Consider the following 19,273-nt stretch of genomic DNA (forward strand, 5'->3'; position numbering starts at 1 on the left):
AGCACATGTAGTCCCATCCATCTGTCATGTAGTTTTAGTGGAAGGATGTTGTGATTTGCCTGTCTACTTCCCTCAAAGTGAAATCATTTACTAATGATTGAAAAACAAAACAAAACAACAGCAACAACAACAACAAAACAACTTAGAATGGAGCTAAATTTTAAATCCATAAACAGCAAAGAAAAATGAGTTTTGTTTTCTTCTGGGTAGGTCAAGTTCTCTGAACGCTGGGTGATATTTTGTGGTCTGCACTGGCCTTTACCTCAAAGTTCACAGAACAATTTTACAAAGTTTCCTGATCATATTGCATCCGGGTCACTGACCAACATCCTACCCTGACAGCACGTGCTCTGGCTGGCCAGTACATGTGTGTATGGGGGGAGCAGCCGCAGATGTTGAGGTGTTTTTGCATCCTTGGGGCAGGAGGAGGGATGCAGAAGTACATCTGCCTCTGTGCAGCCCGCCAGAGACACTCTGGCCTATTTTTGACAATAGCTACAGGCAGGATTAGGAGTCCCAAGGAGGCTGGGAGTTAAGCACCAGGAAAGCAGCCCTTCTCCACTCCAGCAGTGCCTTTGGGAAGCCCTTCATGTGTTCAGCTGGGTGGCATGGAAATTTCTGTGGAAAATTAGTATTCTTCATCCCTTGCTTCCTCTGTCTGGCTTAGTTTTAGATCTGTGCGCCTGATGAAGAATGACACCATGAACTTCCAGAAGTTCTCCTACACCAGTGAAGATGAAGCCTGGAAAACCTACCTGGAGAACCCCCTGACTGCAGCCACCAAGGCGATGATGAGGGTGAATGGAGATGATGACAGCGTGGCTGCCCTGAGCCTCCTCTATGACTACTACATGGTATGTTCCTATTGGGGCTGGGTGTCTTGGGGGAGTCTGTCCCAGAGGAAGAGTGTGAAGGTAAAACACGCTGAGCCACCTGAGGAGAGCACCCACCTCTTGAACTCTTTGTTGTTCGTACAGTGATCCCTGTATAATGCCCACAGGCATAGAGTGCCACTATTATCCCCAGTGCACAGATGGAAAACTGAGGCATGAAAGAGCCTCACACTGTAGAACGAAACCAGAACAGGGTGGAAGACTGAAACTGGGTGTCTTGAGTCTCAGGCTGGTGTTCTTTTTACATGACAGCGTTCTTGTAAGAAATAGGTATGCTTTGAGAGACATGAAGTTAAAACAACAATGTGCTTTGCAGACCCTAGCAGCTTAATTTTTTCCAGTGCTGCTGCAGGATGGGGCTTAGTGAAACGTGGGCAGGATTTACACCTAATTGAAACCAATAAGACTGATGTTCCTATTCAGCTGGGTGTTTTCAAAAGTCATTCCCAGGACAAGATGGTGTGGCTTGCCTAAAGTTACCTTGGGAGTCCGTGGTAGAACCAGCAGGAGAGCCCAGGTCTCCTGTGTCCTCGCCCAGTGTTTATTATTCACGCAGTGTTTTATCTATGAGACTTCACTTGCCACACAGACAAGGCTAATTTTGCTTCTGCTTTCCATGAATAAAATCTGACAATAAACAAACTCTTTGTTCTGCCTTGTTCTAGGTCCCAAAGGAGAAGAGGATTCTTCCGTCTGGTATGATGGGACGCAATGAACTAGGAAAGAGGTTAGCTTCATTTTTGCTCTCTATAGCAGTCTAATTCTCCTGCTGCTGCTTGCATGCATGATGGGTCTTTTAGCTTGCATAAAATAAACATCAAAGCACGGTGTTATTACCAACAACAGTGGAGGTTATTAACCCTGAGACATATATTAAAATTCTTTAGGCCAAATCCCAAGCAGGTATAAATTGAGCTACACCCATTTACACAACTGAGGATCTGTCTAGCTGTGTTCAGAGTAGTTGCACTGATTTGCAGTAGCTAAAGAATTTATTTAAAGAATTTATTTCCTATTTTGTTCCAGTTGGAAAGGGAAAAGGGAATAAGCATTGGCAGTGAGAAGGGAATGATGAAGTTCTCTTCTGTTCACTGGGCTGATAGGGATTTCTGTTCCAATTGCTTCTAGTCTCCCAGGATTCTCTTCCAGTGACTCCCATTTGTCCTTTGAGGTTTTCAGATAATTAACTATGAAATTAATAACTCATTTGCCACTATGAGTTCAGTTCCTCTTCCTGGATGCTGTATACTTTGGCAACCTTTTCTGGTTGTCTGTTGTTAACTATCTGACAGAATAAGCCTCTTAAATGATACTTCATTTCTTCTACATAAGTAGGCCAAGTTAAGCTGTTTTCTCCTCTCTGAAAGGCCACTGCATTCTGAACAGTATTTATAGCAGTGGAATGTTTTTTTATTAACTACATAGATTTCACCATATACCTGAAGGTGAAGGTCTCAAGGCAGAGTGGGTGGGAGCTACGCAATCAGCTTTATTTCCTTTAGGAAAGCTCATGCTGCCAAGAGGTGCGAGGGTTGATAATGTGGGGATTGGTTTGTTTTCTGAGCATGGTAACAGGGGCAATAAACCACCTCTTCCCACCTGAGCAAGGGCTGCAGAGCCAGCAGGATCACAGTCACTGCTGCAGAAGGGATCAGTTCTTGGGATGCTGCACCAAGGGATAGTTTGTGTGTGCGGCAGGAATGCATTTTGTCCATGTCTTTATCACCTGATAGCTCCTATACTTGGTCTCTTCTGATTTGAAGCTTGAGCCATACATCTCATTGCTAATATTGCAACCTTTCACTCATCTCATGATCTGTGGGAGTTTTGCCTCCTAAGTTCCTGGAGTTGTGTCAACTAGTGCAAGTCAGCTTTCTTAAAAAATAAAATAAATTCATTGCCAATGAGCCCTGAAAAGACCACCTAGCAGTTATATTCTGTATCTTCCCTGCTGCTCTGAGTGTTTAATAGCCTAAATAAAGAAGTGATGGATGTAGGCCCTGGATCTGCAGCTCCTAACAACGTCTAAACCATATTTTCTGATTCTGTGTGATCATCCTTTATCTGCTGAGCACCTCTGGCTCTTGCTGATTGCACTGAGAGGTGTGTGAGTGAGTGGAGACTCTTGGGCCTGTCAGATCTCCTGTATCAAGCGGGAGATGTACGCTGCTGACTCAAGGTCAGCTGGCAGCTAGACTGTGCAGTTTGCTTCCCAGCAGTGCATTAAGGCATTTGCATCTTGCTGGGGTTGTCCACCCTCTTCCCTGGTTTGAGACGGGATCCTTTTTCCACCAGGCACTGCCATGGAATGGAATACGACCCAGAGATCGCATCCTTTGATGGCTCAGCCCATCTCATGAAGCTCTTGTCTGAAAACACTTCCATGACCCAAGAATATTGTGAGCCACAGAAGAAGAATGGCTTAAATCTTGAAGGCATCCCTACTCCTCACAAACCAGCCATGCTTCCACCAGGTGTTAGCAAGCTGGATGCCACACCGGACACCTACATGGTCCCTCCAGCGGATGTATACGACAACAGCTCATTGAACTCCCTCTTCGAGACCATCCCTGTGGCCCCAGCACAGCAGAGGTGGCAGCCAGACAGCACTTTCAAAGAGGATCCCCAGGAGGTCAGAGCTGTTGGTTGCATGCTGTCAGTGCAGCCCAGGGGGTACTGCGTGACACTGTCTCTAATTTGGGGTTTGCTCATGCTGGAGTCAGTGGGAGCTTTGCTTTTGCATTACAAGCTTGATGCCATTTGCATTGAATTACTGGGGGGTTTACACTGATTTTAGAAGTAAGATAAGACTTTGAAATGAGGCTCCGTGTTTTAACAGAGGCCTCTGTTGTAATGACTGGAGAAGGTGAATCAACAAAGCAATATAAGTTTCTAGTTTTGACTGTTTTGTTTCCACTTTTCTACAGTCGCTTCTCTTCAGTGATATCCTCAAACCCCAGCCAGAGCCACCTTGCCCTGAGAGTTACGCTACGGACAGTGTTAAGAGGTAACTGCCAGTCCATGACCTTTGGGTTTCCAGGGCACTTGGCTGTGTATGTTTCCTGGGGAAAGACCGCAGCCCTTTCCTTGCCCCAGTACCAGTGTTGGCAGGGACCATAGCAAATTTAGAGATGTCACAGTTTTTCATGCCTGTCCCTGGTGTCTTAGAAGCAAGTTGCTCTTCCATGACATTTTAGACACAGAAGTTTATGAATTTTAGTGTGTGAAATTTGAAGCAGGGATAAGGATTTGAAATGTTTCATTGAAAAGGGATCAAACCCAGTCTTAAATTCAAGTTACTAGATGGATTTGGGCCAGCTCATGCTTTTAGTGTGGTTCAGATTGTACTCTGTTGGCCAACCTGGTGTAAATCCAGTGCCAATTGTTTTCACTGCTGTGGTCACATCTCCTTAGCACCTTAGCCCAAGTGAAGATGTGGCACTGAGGTCTCCCATGTGAGGGTTTGTTGGGTGCTACAACCCCCTTTCTGGGACCACTGCACGGTTCCTGTGTAGATCCAGGTGGCTGCACCATCCTTCTACAAACTACTTGGAATGGGGGTAAATGACAAAGAAAATGAGGATGTCAGCTGATAAGGGTGAAAAACAGCCTCCTCCTAATCTAAAGTATAGGTTCTTACTTAGGGTTTAGCACTGTTAGTGAACATTTATTACATGCCACTGCATCTCATTCCTAAAACATGAGAGAGATTCCATCCTCTTCCATCCCTCTCTCAGGCAGAGCTTTTCTGCTCTAGATATCATTTCAAATCTCCAAGTAGGTAGCATTATTCCACCTCCCACTTTTTATTTGCCTCCTGAATCACCTGGCTCAGTGACTCAGCTGCCAGACGTGGGGATTTTCACACAGACATCAGCTCACGCTCATGAGTGAGAGGCTTTCTGTTTGCTGTTTATTCCTGTACTGAAGTTCTCTGGCTCTCCTGGCTCTAGATAAGAGGAGTTGCCAAGTCTGTCTTCAGAGATGGCATCACTGGGGAGGTGGGAGCAGGAAAAAGAGTTGGTGACTAAACAGGAATATGATGATCTTCAACTCCCAGGCAGCTCAAGGGTCTGTGTGAAAGCTTGTGTACAGGTGATGGCTTGCACAGGTTCCCCACAGAAGAAACGTTTGAGCTGTAGCATCGTGGTTTGAATGCTCATAGGTGCTGGTGAATGTCCAAGAGCGGGCCTTCTGGAAAAATCAGGCTCCTCTTTTAAATTTGCCTGTCAACAGTTATGCCTTCCTCTGTGTAACACTACTGATATTTTCTGTAAAGACTAAAGGTACTGTCCATGAAACTGAGAGTTACAAGCTGGGCTTCTAAATCATTTTTAACCACCTGGATAAACAAGCAGATGTCAGTGACCTGCAGGTCCTCCTGTTTCTATAGGACCCATTAGGACACAGTCCTCCTGGGTCAGCCACTTGTGGGTGTGAATTTGGAGACAGTAATCTGAGTTCAGGACATTTTAAAAGTCTCATCACAAGTACCTATTTCGGTTTGGTTTGGTCCAGGCTTTTGACTGTGCAGTGGTTCTGTAGCCATCCACAGAAGTATACTGGTTACAATAATATATTGGTGTTTTTTTTAAGCAGAAACAAAAACAAAAGGTAAAATGAGGATATTGGATAAGTGCTGTTCCCCAGAGTGTTGGAAGGATCACTATGTGCTGAGCTGCAAGGTGCTTGACCACAGCTGTGAGATGGGGAGTAGGGCAGACTTCTACGTGTGCGGTGTCTGTTGCCTGTAAAGATGGAGACTTGCATTTGTTTTGCTTTTGAAGTGAAACAGCAGTCCGTGCTTATTCATCATACTCATCATTCTCTCTTTGTTCCATACAAGTGACTTTGAATACACTCTGGGGTCGCCCAAAGCAATTCACATAAAATCTGGGGACTCTCCCATGGCCTACCTCAACAAAGGACAGTTCTACCCCATCACACTGCGGACAGCTGGAGACAGCAAATGTTTACACTTGTCCTCAAATAAAGTGAAGGTAAGAGACAAGCTGACAATTTTGCTGACACATGCTATAATCAGACATCCAGCAATTGTGCTGGCCTGGGAACAGACCTGAACATGAAGAGTAATGGCTTTGTGGCTCATGTTGGCTTAAAGTAATGAATGGGATGGATTCACTCATAGCAAACTAATCCTCTGATCCACAGCAACAGCTTGCATGTTACCTGTCAATTGAAACCTTTCAGTCAGGACAGAGATGCACAACATGCCTCCCTAGTTGATGGTTGGCTGGGGGCTCTGGTGGGAAGGTTGCCCAGAGAAGTTGTGGATGCTCCATCCCTAAAAGTGGCCAGGCTGAATGAGACTTTGAACAACCTCATCTAGTGGAAGGTTCCCTACCCATGGCACAGGCATTGGAACTAGATGAACTTTAAGGTTCTTTCCAACCCAATCCATTTGAGGGTTTATGAAGACTTCAGTACTGGAAACAAGTGCCCTATCTTGATTCTGGGATGTGTGTCAAGGCTTCAGAGTCACCCCCAAGTCTAAGCTGAGCTTGAGCTCCCACCAAAGAAATATGGTCCTCCAACCCTGAGAGGTATCTAGGGGCTAGACTTTGGACATCTCAAGACTTGCAGGATTTTTGAAACTGAGAATGTGTAGGAAAAGATCTTCTAGAGTGTCTCAGTTTAATACCTACTGCAGCATTACTAACAATTTCCCAATGCAGGATGCTTGCATGCCTTGGAGTTGGTGGAAACACACAGGCACTGCAAGCAGGGGGCATAGAGGGCACCTTGGTTCTGCTCTTGGCTCTGTGGCTGCCTGTCTGTATGATCATGGTCAAGTCCCTTCCTCTGTCTGCCTTAGGTCCCCCAGCAATAAAACATTAGCAGTGACACTAAGCTGTCCTTGACCAGTGCATGTATGCACTGGATGGAGAGGGCAGTGAGGGCACCAAGCATTATCTTGCTGTGTGTACTGATATGGGATATCCTCACTGTGTTTCAGAGTGTTGTGATGATTGTTTTTGACAATGAAAAGATACCGACGGAGCAGCTCAAGTTCTGGAAGCACTGGCACTCCCGCCAGCCCACAGCCAAGCAGAGAGTCATTGACGTTGGTATGAGCATGGCTGTCAGACTGTGATGGCTGGGTGGGGTTGATAACTTCTAGCAGCAGTTCACTGAATTTCCAATACACAATAACATGGTTGCAGCTCAAAAATCTGGCCTGGGGGAAATCAGGGAGGAGCAGGCTGGTCTGCTGGCTTCAGATCCTTTCTGTCTGGTGATCTTTTGGGGATTTAAGATGGTGTTTGCCAAGTGTAGGGACATAAGTGAGGAGCTCAAGATACATCAAAAAGAGCCTCAGTCAGAGGAACAGAGGCTGCTAAATTATTTTGGCTCTTACAGTTGTGACCTATGTCCTCTTGGAGTCTAGAAATCTGAGCTAGAAAAGGCTTTGGTACTGCTTGTCCTTCACTGCCAGCATACAGGGTTTACAGTGAGTTTTGCTGGGCCAGAGAGATGTTTTGCCTGTCCAGCACAGCATCTTTCTGAGCACCATGCCAAGCACCTCGTGGCTCGGAACAAGACATGTTTGTTTGAATTCAGAACCAATGTATGCTGACTTTGCATAAAATCACTACTCAAATAGCAGTCAACAGCCAGGACCTTCGAGTCATTTCTGGCCTTAGTTATGCACACTAAAATTTATCCAGTGGTCAGTCAGTGGGAGGCAGGCATTTGGGGAGTGGAAAGCCTAGGGAATGCAAACAGTTTTGTAGCCAGAGTATAAGCTGCTTCTTCATTGCATTTCAGCTGACTGCAAAGAAAACTTCAACACGGTTCAGAACATTGAGGAGTTAGCCTACAACGCGCTCTCCTTTGTGTGGAACGTTCATGAAGAAGCAAAGGTACAACCTGCCCGTGGAAGGGAAGTGGGAAGCCGTGGTCTGCAGCAAAACTGTAGCCGGCTTTCTGACAGCCCAGCCATGCTCCCCCTGCTTCTCAGCTGAAAGGCAGAGTTTCAAATCCAAACAATGCCATTCCACTGGCCCCAAGTAGTGTTTGTCTGCCAGGACAGCAGGGAAGGACACCGTGCTTGTGTGTGTGTTTAAGCATTGCCATTAGCTAATAAACATTCTAGCTACACCTGAGACTGACTCAGAGATGTTATTTTAGTGCTGATGGATAACTGAAGAAAACTCTTTGCAGCAGATAGCCTAGATGAGGGCTCTACTCACATGTGGGTGAAATGTATTTGAATAAACCACAGCTTAGGGAACAAAGACCCTCCTTTCAAGGCAGCATTTTGATGCATAAATGACTGACCACCCTTTTGTGAGTTGTGTGATGTGGAAGGGAGCCAGGCAGGTCACAAGATCCCTTTTGACCTTAAAATCTGCAAGGCTTATATTGACATCTTTCCTGTGTAGTGAAAGAAGAGCTCTCTTCTGCATCTCTTCAGAGTCTCTTGTTAGCGCTTTGCTATTTAGTGTGAATTGAAAAGAGCATATTAAAAAAAAAAAAAAAAAAAGAAAAAAAAGGAAAGAACTAAGAAAAAAAGAAAAGCATAAATCCTGTCTCTCTGAAACTGGTAGCTTGGGAAAACTCTGGTTTGCTTTGGGATTTCATTAAGTCATTCTTTTAGCCCAAAGGCGACCTTGGTCTTTTACAACCCAGGAGGTTAACAAATGTCTTCAAGGCAAAGTTGTCAGAAATGGAAATATGTCAGGTATGTGGCAAGCCCTCAGGGGTACCTCAGTAAAACTGGATTTAACTCTTAGCAGAAACTCTGTACATGCACTGGCCTGGGGCTAGTGAAGGTGAGACTTCAGAGACCTGCAAGGGCTGGGGGGGTGGATCAGGTATTTGGGTCGTCTGTGGCACCTGTTACCTCTCTTTGTGCAATTAAACTTCACACCACAGATAAGTGGTTTCTTTTCTATATGCAGGTATTGACTAGATCTGACACTAGGTTTCAGGACTGTAATCTTCAGCCAAAGCCCTGCTAAAGGAGCTGTGTGGGCTTCACCAGCTGCAGATCTGTCCCGAGAGCCCAGGGGAAATTTCAGGGTCACACAAATGAGTTGGCATTGTGGAGATACAGTGTGAATTATGTCTGTGCTCAGCTTTTCTTCATAAATTCCCATTGGAGGTAACTCCATTCTAGTGAAAGGAGACCAGCGTAGGATGAATATTTATTTAACTAACAGCAATGATCTGTAATTCCTCGAGTTGAAGCCTAGCCTTGCTCCCTTCCTCCAGGGCATTGCTGTCTGAGGGTCCCTTGTTCAACTAAAAGATCAGAAATATCAGCAAGAATATCCCCAGGCAGACTTTGCATCTGATCTGAAGCTTCCCTGAACTGATGGGAGTGGATAGCTGAAGTGGTAATAGAGACAATCAGGGATGTAACAGAGTGCAGTATGATAAAGGGTGAGCTGTCCATGCAACCAAGCTCTTTCTCCTGGACAGCCGGCATAGGTGATGTGGGATAGTGCAGCTAGAAAGGACCTGTAGGTGGGAAACCAGCAGCCCATGTGCATGGCCAAGGCTAGGGGGGTTGGAAGCATGTCTCAGGAGCTGCTTTTGTTCCTATCCCCTGTTCTTATTTCTGTTTGAGGCTAATGTTTTAAGCATCAACAAGCTATATCAAATCTGTTCCTATTTGCAGGTATTTATTGGGGTAAATTGCCTGAGCACCGACTTCTCCTCCCAGAAAGGAGTGAAAGGTGTCCCACTGAACCTCCAGATAGACACCTACGACTATGGCAATGGAACCAGCCAGCTGGTGCACCGTGCTGTCTGCCAGATTAAGATATTCTGTGATAAGGTAGAACATTGCTTTTCCACCAGGTTGTCTGAGAGGAATTTTAAGCTGCAGTGACTCCACAAGAATAAAAAGAAAGGTGGTTGGAGGTTAGAGCAGCATAGCAGACAGAGCTGAAGAACAAAGATTGTTTGGCCCCCTCAGATGAGAGAGACAGGACAGCTGGGATGTGTCTGCACTACCGAGGCCTTTACAGAACAGGGTCCTGAGAAAGTTTTCTTCATATCAGACCTACATAGGACTGTGCCTCATAATTAATGTCTAATTCTGACAAGTTCTTAAAAAGCAGAAAAGATTAGAATCTCCCTTAGAGGTTCTTCCCCAGCCTCAGATATCTTCTAACAGAAACATTTTGCACAGCTATTTTTGTCCACAGTTTTCATTCATAAAATTTATTTTTTATTATTTATTTATTTATTTATTTATTTTTACATATTTTTTTAATGTATAAGTATCAGAAAGTGCACACTTACCTCCTTTTTCTGGGTGGTCTGTAGCAGGTCTCTGAGATGATTATTTTTCATAAAGGCTGCCTTTACTTCAATGTGCTTGCCACCCAGAGATGGCCAGTAAACCCTCTATTGCCAATGCTATGTTAAAATTTTTCAATGCCCTAATTTTTGCCTCATCTTCCCCACAGGGAGCAGAGAGAAAGATGCGGGATGATGAACGGAAACAGTTCAGAAGGAAAGGAAAATGCCTGGACTCCAATAACAATGGTCAGTGCTGGTGTTTGTTACCTGATCTGAAGCGTGTTGAAATTCCTGTAAGCCTGTCCGTTAACTTCCATGAAATCTGTCCCTGGGTATTGCCAGGCCTGATGAAATCAGCACTATCCAGAAACAACTTGTCAGCCAGGTCCCTGCCTGGTCTCCTCCTACCAAGCGTCTCAAAGCCTCTTATCAATACTAACCAACATTTCTGAATTGTCTTGGGGTCTTGGCAGGGAGCCTTCCCAGGGGAGACAGCAGTGGGCTAACCCTAAAGGCCTGGGTCTGCTGGGTCCCATCTACAGATGGGAGATATTTCTAATGTTTCTGCTGGGAGACCTTGGGCGGGCACTTTCCCCACTCTGCATGTAGTTGCCTCTTAAATAGCCATCTGAACAGAGATGAACTGGACTTTCCATTTGTAGGTCTGAAAGGCTGTTTGCTCTCCGGCTTCAGAGGGAATGAAATCACATTCCTGAGGCCAGAGACTGACCTCGAAACCCAGCCAGTCCTGTTTATCCCCAATGTCCATTTTTCAAACCAGCAGAGGTGTGGCACGGTAAGTCCCTTCAAAAAACAACTTGTTGCCCTCATCAACCAGTCACCCCCATCATTTCCAAACTGATCAGTCCCCCAGACATGACTTGCGTTATGTAAAAAAGAGAAAATCAAACCACAGCTCTTCATTGGAAATTGGTGAACTTGAAGACATAGCTTTGGTCTGGATAGTCATGCAACAGTGATAGGCAAGACAACCTTCCCAGGTACCTTCCAGCCAGATTTTATTCCTGTGATTTACACACATTATCTGGAACTTCCACCGAAGACTGGAGTAGTGGGAAAAATATTGGCAGAGAATAAACTATTGAAAATGCAGGCATATCAGTCCCTGCATGTGTGGGACATCTCTCACTTCTCCTCTGCCCATCTATCTGCCCTTGAGCCTGAGAAATCCTAGACTCAGCCTTCTTCAGAGCTCATCAATATTTCCTCAGAAAACAATGTCTCAGTTTGTCAAAACTGGGGGAAAAGCCATCTGTGACAATACTTTAGCATCCCGCTGCAGTGTCTGCTCTACTGATGTATCACATCAAAAAAAGGGACTGGAAGAATTTGGTTTGCAATAGAAGAACTGACCAAGAAATGGCTGGTCCTTGATCCCAAGAAGATGATGAGATTTGATCTGCTTTTTGGTGTAGCTAGATACATGTTTAAGTGTGTCCTAGACAGAGGAGGAGAACCTAGATAGGGCTTTATATCAGTTTTTATTTAGTCTAAGAAACACATATAGATGTTTAATTGCCTTCTCAAGGAAAAATGGATGGATTGGGAGGAAGGGAATCGCATTAAAACATCATGTTGTCCCTCACCAGTGGTACTGTGTATGCTAAAAGATCAATGTTTCCTTTCCATTTCAAGGTGCTCCCTCCTGCTGTTCCCAACTCTTCAAACAGGTAATTTTGCAGCAATTTGCCTTTCCTGTCCATCTGCTACTCTATTGCTTTGGGAACATTATGGTGGTTTAATATCTATAGGCAGCACAATATCTATAGGTGTAAAATAACAGAGCAGAGTGTCTCCCTGAAGCCCTTGAATGTCAAAATATGTGTGAAACCTTGGCTTAGAATGGACTAAAGGGATGCAGAAACACAGATACACTTCCCCTGTCAGTGTCACACTCCAACATGAGTCTGGTCTCTGACTCTCCTGCTGTTCTTATAGAGACAAAGTTTGAAAGACAAAAAAAAAAAAATCACAGAACTATCACTGAAGGGTTCACATAACCAGAAGCAGTTACTGCTGTAAAAGAATTTGGAATGAAGTAGAAATCACACTTGCAATGTGTTTAGAGTGGGGAGAACCAGATATTTACCGTAGGCTTGATCCACTGTCATTATATCAATAGAGAACAAGAACATGAAGGACATGAAGGTGCAAAAGGATTTTTTTTTTTTATGATGTGATACCAAAACCACTGCCTACATTCACTGACCTCCCTCTATGCATTAGACAGGAAGTTGCAGCTGTGGTAGATACTCTGCTGCCATAATTACAGAACCAATATTTAATTGTGGGATGTTTGTTGGAATAATCAGTTGTTCAATCAAAAGTAGAATTGCTGGAATTGTTTTGTTTGCTACTATTGTTCTGTTTTCCTGAGAGTATTGTGTTCCTTTTGCTTAGGCTGCCCTTGAAACGGAGTGGTACCTCATTCACAGATGAGTTTGACCCGATACCTCCAAAGCAAACCAAGGAAGAAGATCCTCAGAGAGGTAAGCCTTGGGATGGGAACTGTTCTTGAATGCCGTGTGTCACTTGATTAAAGTAACTCTTGATCCTGAATTATATGAAGCCACATAACTCTGAAAACATGCTGAAAAGAGCCCTGATTCGATGCTATGCTTTATCTGTTTCAGTGTTGTTGTATGTGCGGAGGGAGTCAGAGGAAGTGTTTGATGCTCTTATGTTGAAGACACCAGATCTCCAGGGCCTCAGAACAGCTGTAAGTGTTTTCTAAAAATCGTGGCACACTGCAGATAGTAGGGTGCTGGTACTTGACATATAAGAAACTGGATATAAGACTGCTTATATCTGATGCCTGCTTTCTTCTGAGAATGGAAATGGAAATTGTGAGTACAGGTGAATTCTACACACAGCTCCTGGCTTGGGCTACATGTCGTTAGTGCTCCAGAGGGGAAAAACACACTGTCTGAAGCCAGTTCTGGCTTTGTGCTGGAATTCCCTGTGTTGTGTTTGAGGAGCACACAGGCATATTTCTGTGATGATTATCAGCAGCGTCCCTGATAACCTACCTCTCTTTGGGGATTACTGGGAAGGAAACAAACAATAAATCTCCCAGATTTGGGATGGCTTTATGGCTGCACTTTAGGTTCTGTTGGTTTTACAAACTTTTAAAAATAGAGTTTGAAAAATGTCAGCACAGAAGATTCAGAGGATTCTTTGCCATCTCCTCCTTCCCCCATTCCTCACCACAGAGAGTCAAAAAACTCTACAGAAAATGCTTGTGCACAGGCTACAAAACTCCCCTTCCACCCAAGCTTCCTAAGACTGTAACTGTACTTGCCTAGGAGAGCTCTGCAGGAAATCATCGCAGGTCAGATAAAACCTAAGCAGTAGCTGCAGTCAGATGCATCCACAGCAGACACGAACGCTTTCTGTAGCATTTTCTTTCACCTTCAGATGCATTATATAACAAAAAGCTGTGTTCTCTATGCCCAGCAGTCCCAAATAGGCCAGGGAATGAAAGAACGAAAACAAAGATTATTTCCCAAGGTTCGTGGCCTGTCAGTAGCCATCGGAAAGAGAACCAAGACCAAGCTAAAGCCTGCTATCTGCTCATTACAAGACACGAACATGTTCAAATTGTCATGTTCACATCATCGCTTCAGACTTTTTTCTTGAGTAAAAATGAGGGGGAATCCTTTGCTGCTGAATAGCCCTAGCTCAGTGTTATCTTTGATTTTTATGATAGGAATTTCAGTTTACAAGTACAAAAAATTGCCCTGTTTTCTCTCACAGATTTCAGAAAAATATGGGCTGCCTGAAGAAAGCATTTATAAAGTCTACAAAAAATGCAAAAGAGGGTAAGCTAATCTCTCATCTGCTTTTATGCTGTGCCTCTAAAACCCCATTCTCTTTGGAATCCTACCATAGGCTGAAATAGCATTTTAACAAGATAATAAAAAGTCAAGCCATGTGGGGTCTGTGCTATTTGGAGCATATAAAACTCAGATCTTTCAGGGCTTTAAAGATTTGGGATAGTGCTTGTTTGTATTATATATGTGTGGAGTGTAAAGTCTCTCAAGGAAAGGAAGCTGGATGAAGGAGGAATTGTTTGGGTAGTTTAATGGGTGATCCCTTATGTCTCATTCTGAAAGCCTGAGGTTTTAGAGAACTTATCTTACTGCCATCAGAGAAGTATAAATCTTTGCTTCTCCAAACCAAATGCCTAAGTGTCCCTGGCTCAGAAACAGATCTTAGAGCTAAATAAAAGTGTGGACAGCCCCAGTAGAGACAAGGGGCAATCTGAAAGGATTGTCTGTTCCCAGCTTTGCCATCCCATCCCCAGACCGGGGGGGTCAGTAGGAAACTGACATTGACTTTGGGAGGTGGATCAGACCCTCCTAGGCCTAGGCACAGGTGGCTCTTGCGCAGCCAAGTACAGAAATGCAGGTCCTGCTTGAGAGACCTGCCACGTGCTGCTAGGAGACAGGTGGAGCTCTGCAGGGAGTGGGCAAATGAGGTTTGCAGTAAATGTGGAATGGCTTCTCAAGTGATTCCAATGTGGTCTTTATTATTGACTGATCCATGTGGATCTCCCCCATGGCTGAGAGGGAACGGTGCTGGTTTGCATGAGCTGAGGACCAGTTGTTGAGTCTTCTGTGGAGGGCAGCAGTCTTGCTGTGGAGCAAAGTGCTACTTTCAGAAATGTTTTCTGGACTGATGAATTCCTTCTGGGTCATGCCTATCTCTGGCAGAAAATTCTCCCTTCAGCTGATGGAAAGGGAAAGACTCATAAATTCCCAAGCTTATTTTCATAAAGCTAAATCCAGAGTTCTTCTTGCAGAACAAGTGTGATACAATCAGGCTTTGCAAGCACCACTGACAGCCTGGGAGATGAACTCATTGTTGTTGCTGGCCTTGGTCCAAATTCTGAGCATGGGGAGAGACAAGCAGAAAAGCAAGGCTGATGACAGGTCCTGCATCGTGCAGTCCCATGTTCTCACTAGCATGGCCCCCCTGAGTTTCTCCTCCATGCTGTGATGTGGTGTCACTGAAGTGGGAAACCAGTACAGTCCCCTCACCCGTAAATCCACCATCAAGCAACCTTTCTGAGTTCAGGAGAGTTCTTAAATGTGGTCTGAATTTTAAGCCTCTTGCACCTGCTCCTGAACTCAGGTCCCTTTGTACTGTCAGATGCTGCTCATCCGATATCCCTAGAAATGGAAAAGACAAAGATCAGCACTGAGAGCCCCAAGAGAGGGGTTGTCCCATACACCTCCCAACAGACCGTGCCTCGAGTCTGGTTTCAATGAACAACTGCGAGTGACAAGGTGGTCAGTTTGTTATTGCAGTCTCCAACTTCAGGACTGAGCCAAAGCTCAGGTGTGTCAGCTGTGGTGGTGGCTTGTGATGTGGCCATTACAGGTCATCAGACTGTCATCAGGTTTCTGAACCAGCTGACTGTGAGCCACAGCACTGCAAGAGAGATCCAAGCACTGATGAGTTTGCAGGTGGACCAGGAAATGGCACTGCTTCAGGGGAGAGGCCACCCTTACTTTGTTTTGCTTTGGTTTTGGTCATTATTTGATCTGATAAGTAGTGAATGTGGTTTAATAATGATTGGGAGGGAAAACAGGCAGGTGTCTTTTCCATCTTTTCCACAGAATGGAGAAGCAAAGAAGTATCTCATGAAAAGAAAAGGCAACACCTGGGAATTAGACCCAAAACATATTTTGACAGTGTAATGAAAGCTGGACCTGATGCCATGGATTGCTGAAGTGTGGGGAAAATACAAACTTTTCTCCAGTCTGCTGGATGGCAGGGTCAGACACTGCTTCCTGCTCCCCCAGATTTAATTTTCCCTTGAATGATTTTATCCTGTTGCTCCACCCTAAACAGTCTTCTCTTGGTAATTACAGCTTGAGGGACAGATCTTCATCTGATTTAAATTAGTGAATCTCAGTGGTACAACCTGGGTTGATAGTAGGTGAGGACCTACTATCAGCCTGGGCTTTCTTAGTGTGATGTCCTCATTCAGATGAACTTAATCTCAGGGTTACTCAAGAGCAATAATGACTGATTTAGTATCTTGTTGAGGTCTGGACTGGAAAAAACAATACAGGGCTCAGATTTGTAATCAATACTCCCCTGAATCTTCTGTGGTTTGGAAATCTGATGGAAGCACAGTAGCAAGAGGCACAGGTGACTTCTCTGGCTTCCTGCGCTAAGCCAGGAAAGGCTGGAGCTGCTCTGTTGCAAGCCGTTTAGTGATGAGCTGCCCTTTGGGGATCCACTGTCCCTCTCTGCAGGCACCCATCCGAGACCAGACTCCTGGGGCCCAGGGGAAAAGAGAGGCTCCTGTGGGGGTGGAGGAGCAGGACCCCATCGCTGGCACATTGTGTGCTTGGGGTTTGGCAGTACAGTGGCAGGTACAGTGGCAGCAACGTGCAGTTGCCTCCTTTCGTCTCGGCTGGCTGCCTTCGTGGGTGAGAGATGTCACCCGGGTGGATGTGGTGTGAGGGCAGAGCTCCCACCCGCACTGCTGCACACGCGAGGCGCGCCGTGCCAGGGCTCTGAGCCTACCCCTGCGTGCGGTGGTGGAAGGGGAGCAGCCAGCTGCTGCGACCCACAGAGGGTCACCAGGGCCCCGTGTTTGAGCTGGTTAAACTGTTAGATGCTCGATCTTTCGTTTTTATTGTTTTTAATCTTGGCTTCTGGAGCATTACACAATTAATGCTATTGCTCCATTAATGACCCCAGCAGGAACCTGGAGGGGATTTGCTTTCTGCAAAGAAAGATAATTTGTTCTCTTTGTTTCCTCCAAACAATTACAAATTTCACATCTGATTTATGGGAAAACAGTGGGGTGATGCAAAACTGCCCCGTTACTTCCATTGCAATAACGAAAGGCTCTTGCCTGGCACAGAACTGCAGTCCCGGGTTTAAGTCAGCTCTTGAAATGTTTCCTTCTCCCCATCTCTCCGTGTGATTGAGCCTAGGTCGGAGAAGCTGCACGATCTGCAGCAGGGTTGGAGGTGTGCCCCAGAGCACAGGGAGGAACTTGCCAGCGGCTGGCCCAGCTGGCTCCACACGCTCTCTGCGTGTGTTCCTCGTGGAAAGGGCTCCCAGGCAATGCTGAGGGCATGTCTGCATGGGAGGTTGTTCTGGAACAGAAGGGCATCCTATTCCAAACCACTTATATCTGCTTCCAAAGCAGTCTCAGCTTGTTCAGAATAATGCACCCCTAAAAACACCCAGGCAAGAAGTGAGGAGTGAGCAGTTCTGCTCCAAATTCACGCCCTCCTGTAATCCAGATTAATTTGCCTGTGTAGCAAACACTGGGCCTAGGCATGTTGAGGGTAGAATTGCAAAAAGCACTGCAGGATGTTTCTTTGTGTTGTTTCGGAGCTTCAATGCCCTGAGCTTTCCAGACCAGGAGAGGCAGATGCTGTGGGGCCGTGATGCCGGGAGCGGCCCAGCTCCTGCAGCAACGCGGCGCTGACGGAGCAGTGACGGGGGGTGTGGGTGATTTTTTAACACAAACTTCGTGTGGAGAAATTTCAGGGAGGGTCACCCCGTGCCACAAGGCTTTGTGGGGACCCTGAGCACACAGTACTCAAATTCCAACAAGGCTTTTCAACGTGCTGTGTCTGACCCAGACATCCTCACTGTCCTGTAGGATCCTGGTGAACATGGACAACAACATCATCCAGCACTACAGCAACCATATGGCTTTTCTCTTGGACATGGTGGAAGCAGAAGACAAGATCCAGGTCATCCTCAAGGAGCTATAAAGAGCCGCAGGCAGCACTTACTGGGACTTCTCTCAAAGACGGCAAGTTTGACCCAACAGAGCTCAGCCTAGGGCCTCGATTTGTTGCCTTTACTTGAATACACTGCCTCTGGGGAGGGACTCGGCCTCACGGTGCCTGGCCAGAGACTGCTTGGAAGATCTGTTACTGATGTGAACGTGGAACTTCTCTCTACTGAGTTTATTATTATTATTATTATTTTATATTTTATTTTATTTTATTCTCTTCTGGCAATGGGCCTGACCTTCTGTTTTACAGCTGGGAACATGCAGCTACACTAAGATGGCTGTCAGAACCCAGGCAGCGGCAGGGGACTGCCTCTGCTCACTGTTTGCCTTAGCCCATGACTGATCCAGCCATAGGCTTTGGCTTTCTCCCAAACCATCAGTCATGCAGAACCTTCAAACCATTTCCAGCAGAGCTGAGCCCAGCTCTGACCTTTTCTGTCCACAGAGACTTTCACAGATGCATTTAAAACTCACTGTTGAACGGACACTGCCTGCTCCCACACCCCCCACCCTGCTGCGTCTCTGATTGTAAATACCACAAAGGCCTCCATAGCCCTTGTTTATACATTTCTGATGTATTGTTCCTTTTATATTTTATATATGTATAAATATGCATTGTTTTATATTTGACTCAGTACAGTGACACAGAGCATTTCAAACACAGGCTGCTTCACATTTCTCCGTGAACTCCTTTTGTAACTGTGTTGTTGGTTTTGTTGTTTTGGATATTCCATAATAATAAAGGTTCAAAGACAGAAAGTGAACTGTTTTCACCCAGCTCTGGAGGTCTGAGTTGGGAAGGCCTTCAGGAAGGGCTGGGTAGGAGCCAGGGCAGAGAGGTGACCTTGGAGGCACAGAAAGGGCTTGATGTTGGTTGTGCATCACATGCTGTTGAACAGCTCAAGAAGACTGTCAGCCTAAACTGCCCCTTCATAAAGGGGTGCGAGGCAGCAAATGCTGCCTGTCTGTGTACAGCTGCAGCAACAGCTCCCGTCAGGCACGCAGACCCACAGCTGGGCTTTCCTCCCAGGTCTGTGCTGGTTGCTGCAGACGTGCCGTCACGGTGCTGCGGGCGGGTGGAGGTGACTGAGCAGTTCTGGGCACATCCCTTTGATGGAGGGATAAACGCTCAGAGGGGTTACCTGCCACAGATCTGCTGAAATTTTAAGCAAGTCAAAAAGAAAGGCCCCTTTTAATTCTGCTCACAGGAGGAGCAGCGCAGCCTCCATCTGTTGGGCAAGGCAGTGTTACCAGGTAGCCAGCTGAGTACCTTCCTCCACCTGTGCTGCACTGGCTGCCCGAA

At 45.7% G+C, this 19,273-nt stretch overlaps 1 protein-coding gene across 1 annotated transcript; it reads left to right on the forward strand.

The window, feature by feature from the left end:
- The first annotated feature begins 773 nt into the window (after positions 1 to 773).
- GRHL3 (grainyhead like transcription factor 3) lies at positions 774 to 17,944 on the forward strand. Its single transcript, XM_032202348.1, has 15 exons — positions 774 to 854; positions 1,559 to 1,620; positions 3,189 to 3,525; positions 3,821 to 3,900; positions 5,740 to 5,893; positions 6,871 to 6,982; positions 7,683 to 7,777; positions 9,541 to 9,699; positions 10,337 to 10,415; positions 10,832 to 10,965; positions 11,826 to 11,860; positions 12,591 to 12,679; positions 12,824 to 12,909; positions 13,947 to 14,011; positions 17,830 to 17,944. The coding sequence occupies exons 1-15, from the start codon at positions 789 to 791 to the stop codon at positions 17,942 to 17,944; spliced, it is 1,668 nt and encodes a 555-aa protein (XP_032058239.1). The 5' UTR covers positions 774 to 788.
- Positions 17,945 to 19,273: the final 1,329 nt, after the last annotated feature.

This window comes from Aythya fuligula, chromosome 23, assembly GCF_009819795.1.
Source record: "Aythya fuligula isolate bAytFul2 chromosome 23, bAytFul2.pri, whole genome shotgun sequence".
In the NCBI taxonomy this organism is placed as follows: domain Eukaryota; kingdom Metazoa; phylum Chordata; class Aves; order Anseriformes; family Anatidae; genus Aythya; species Aythya fuligula.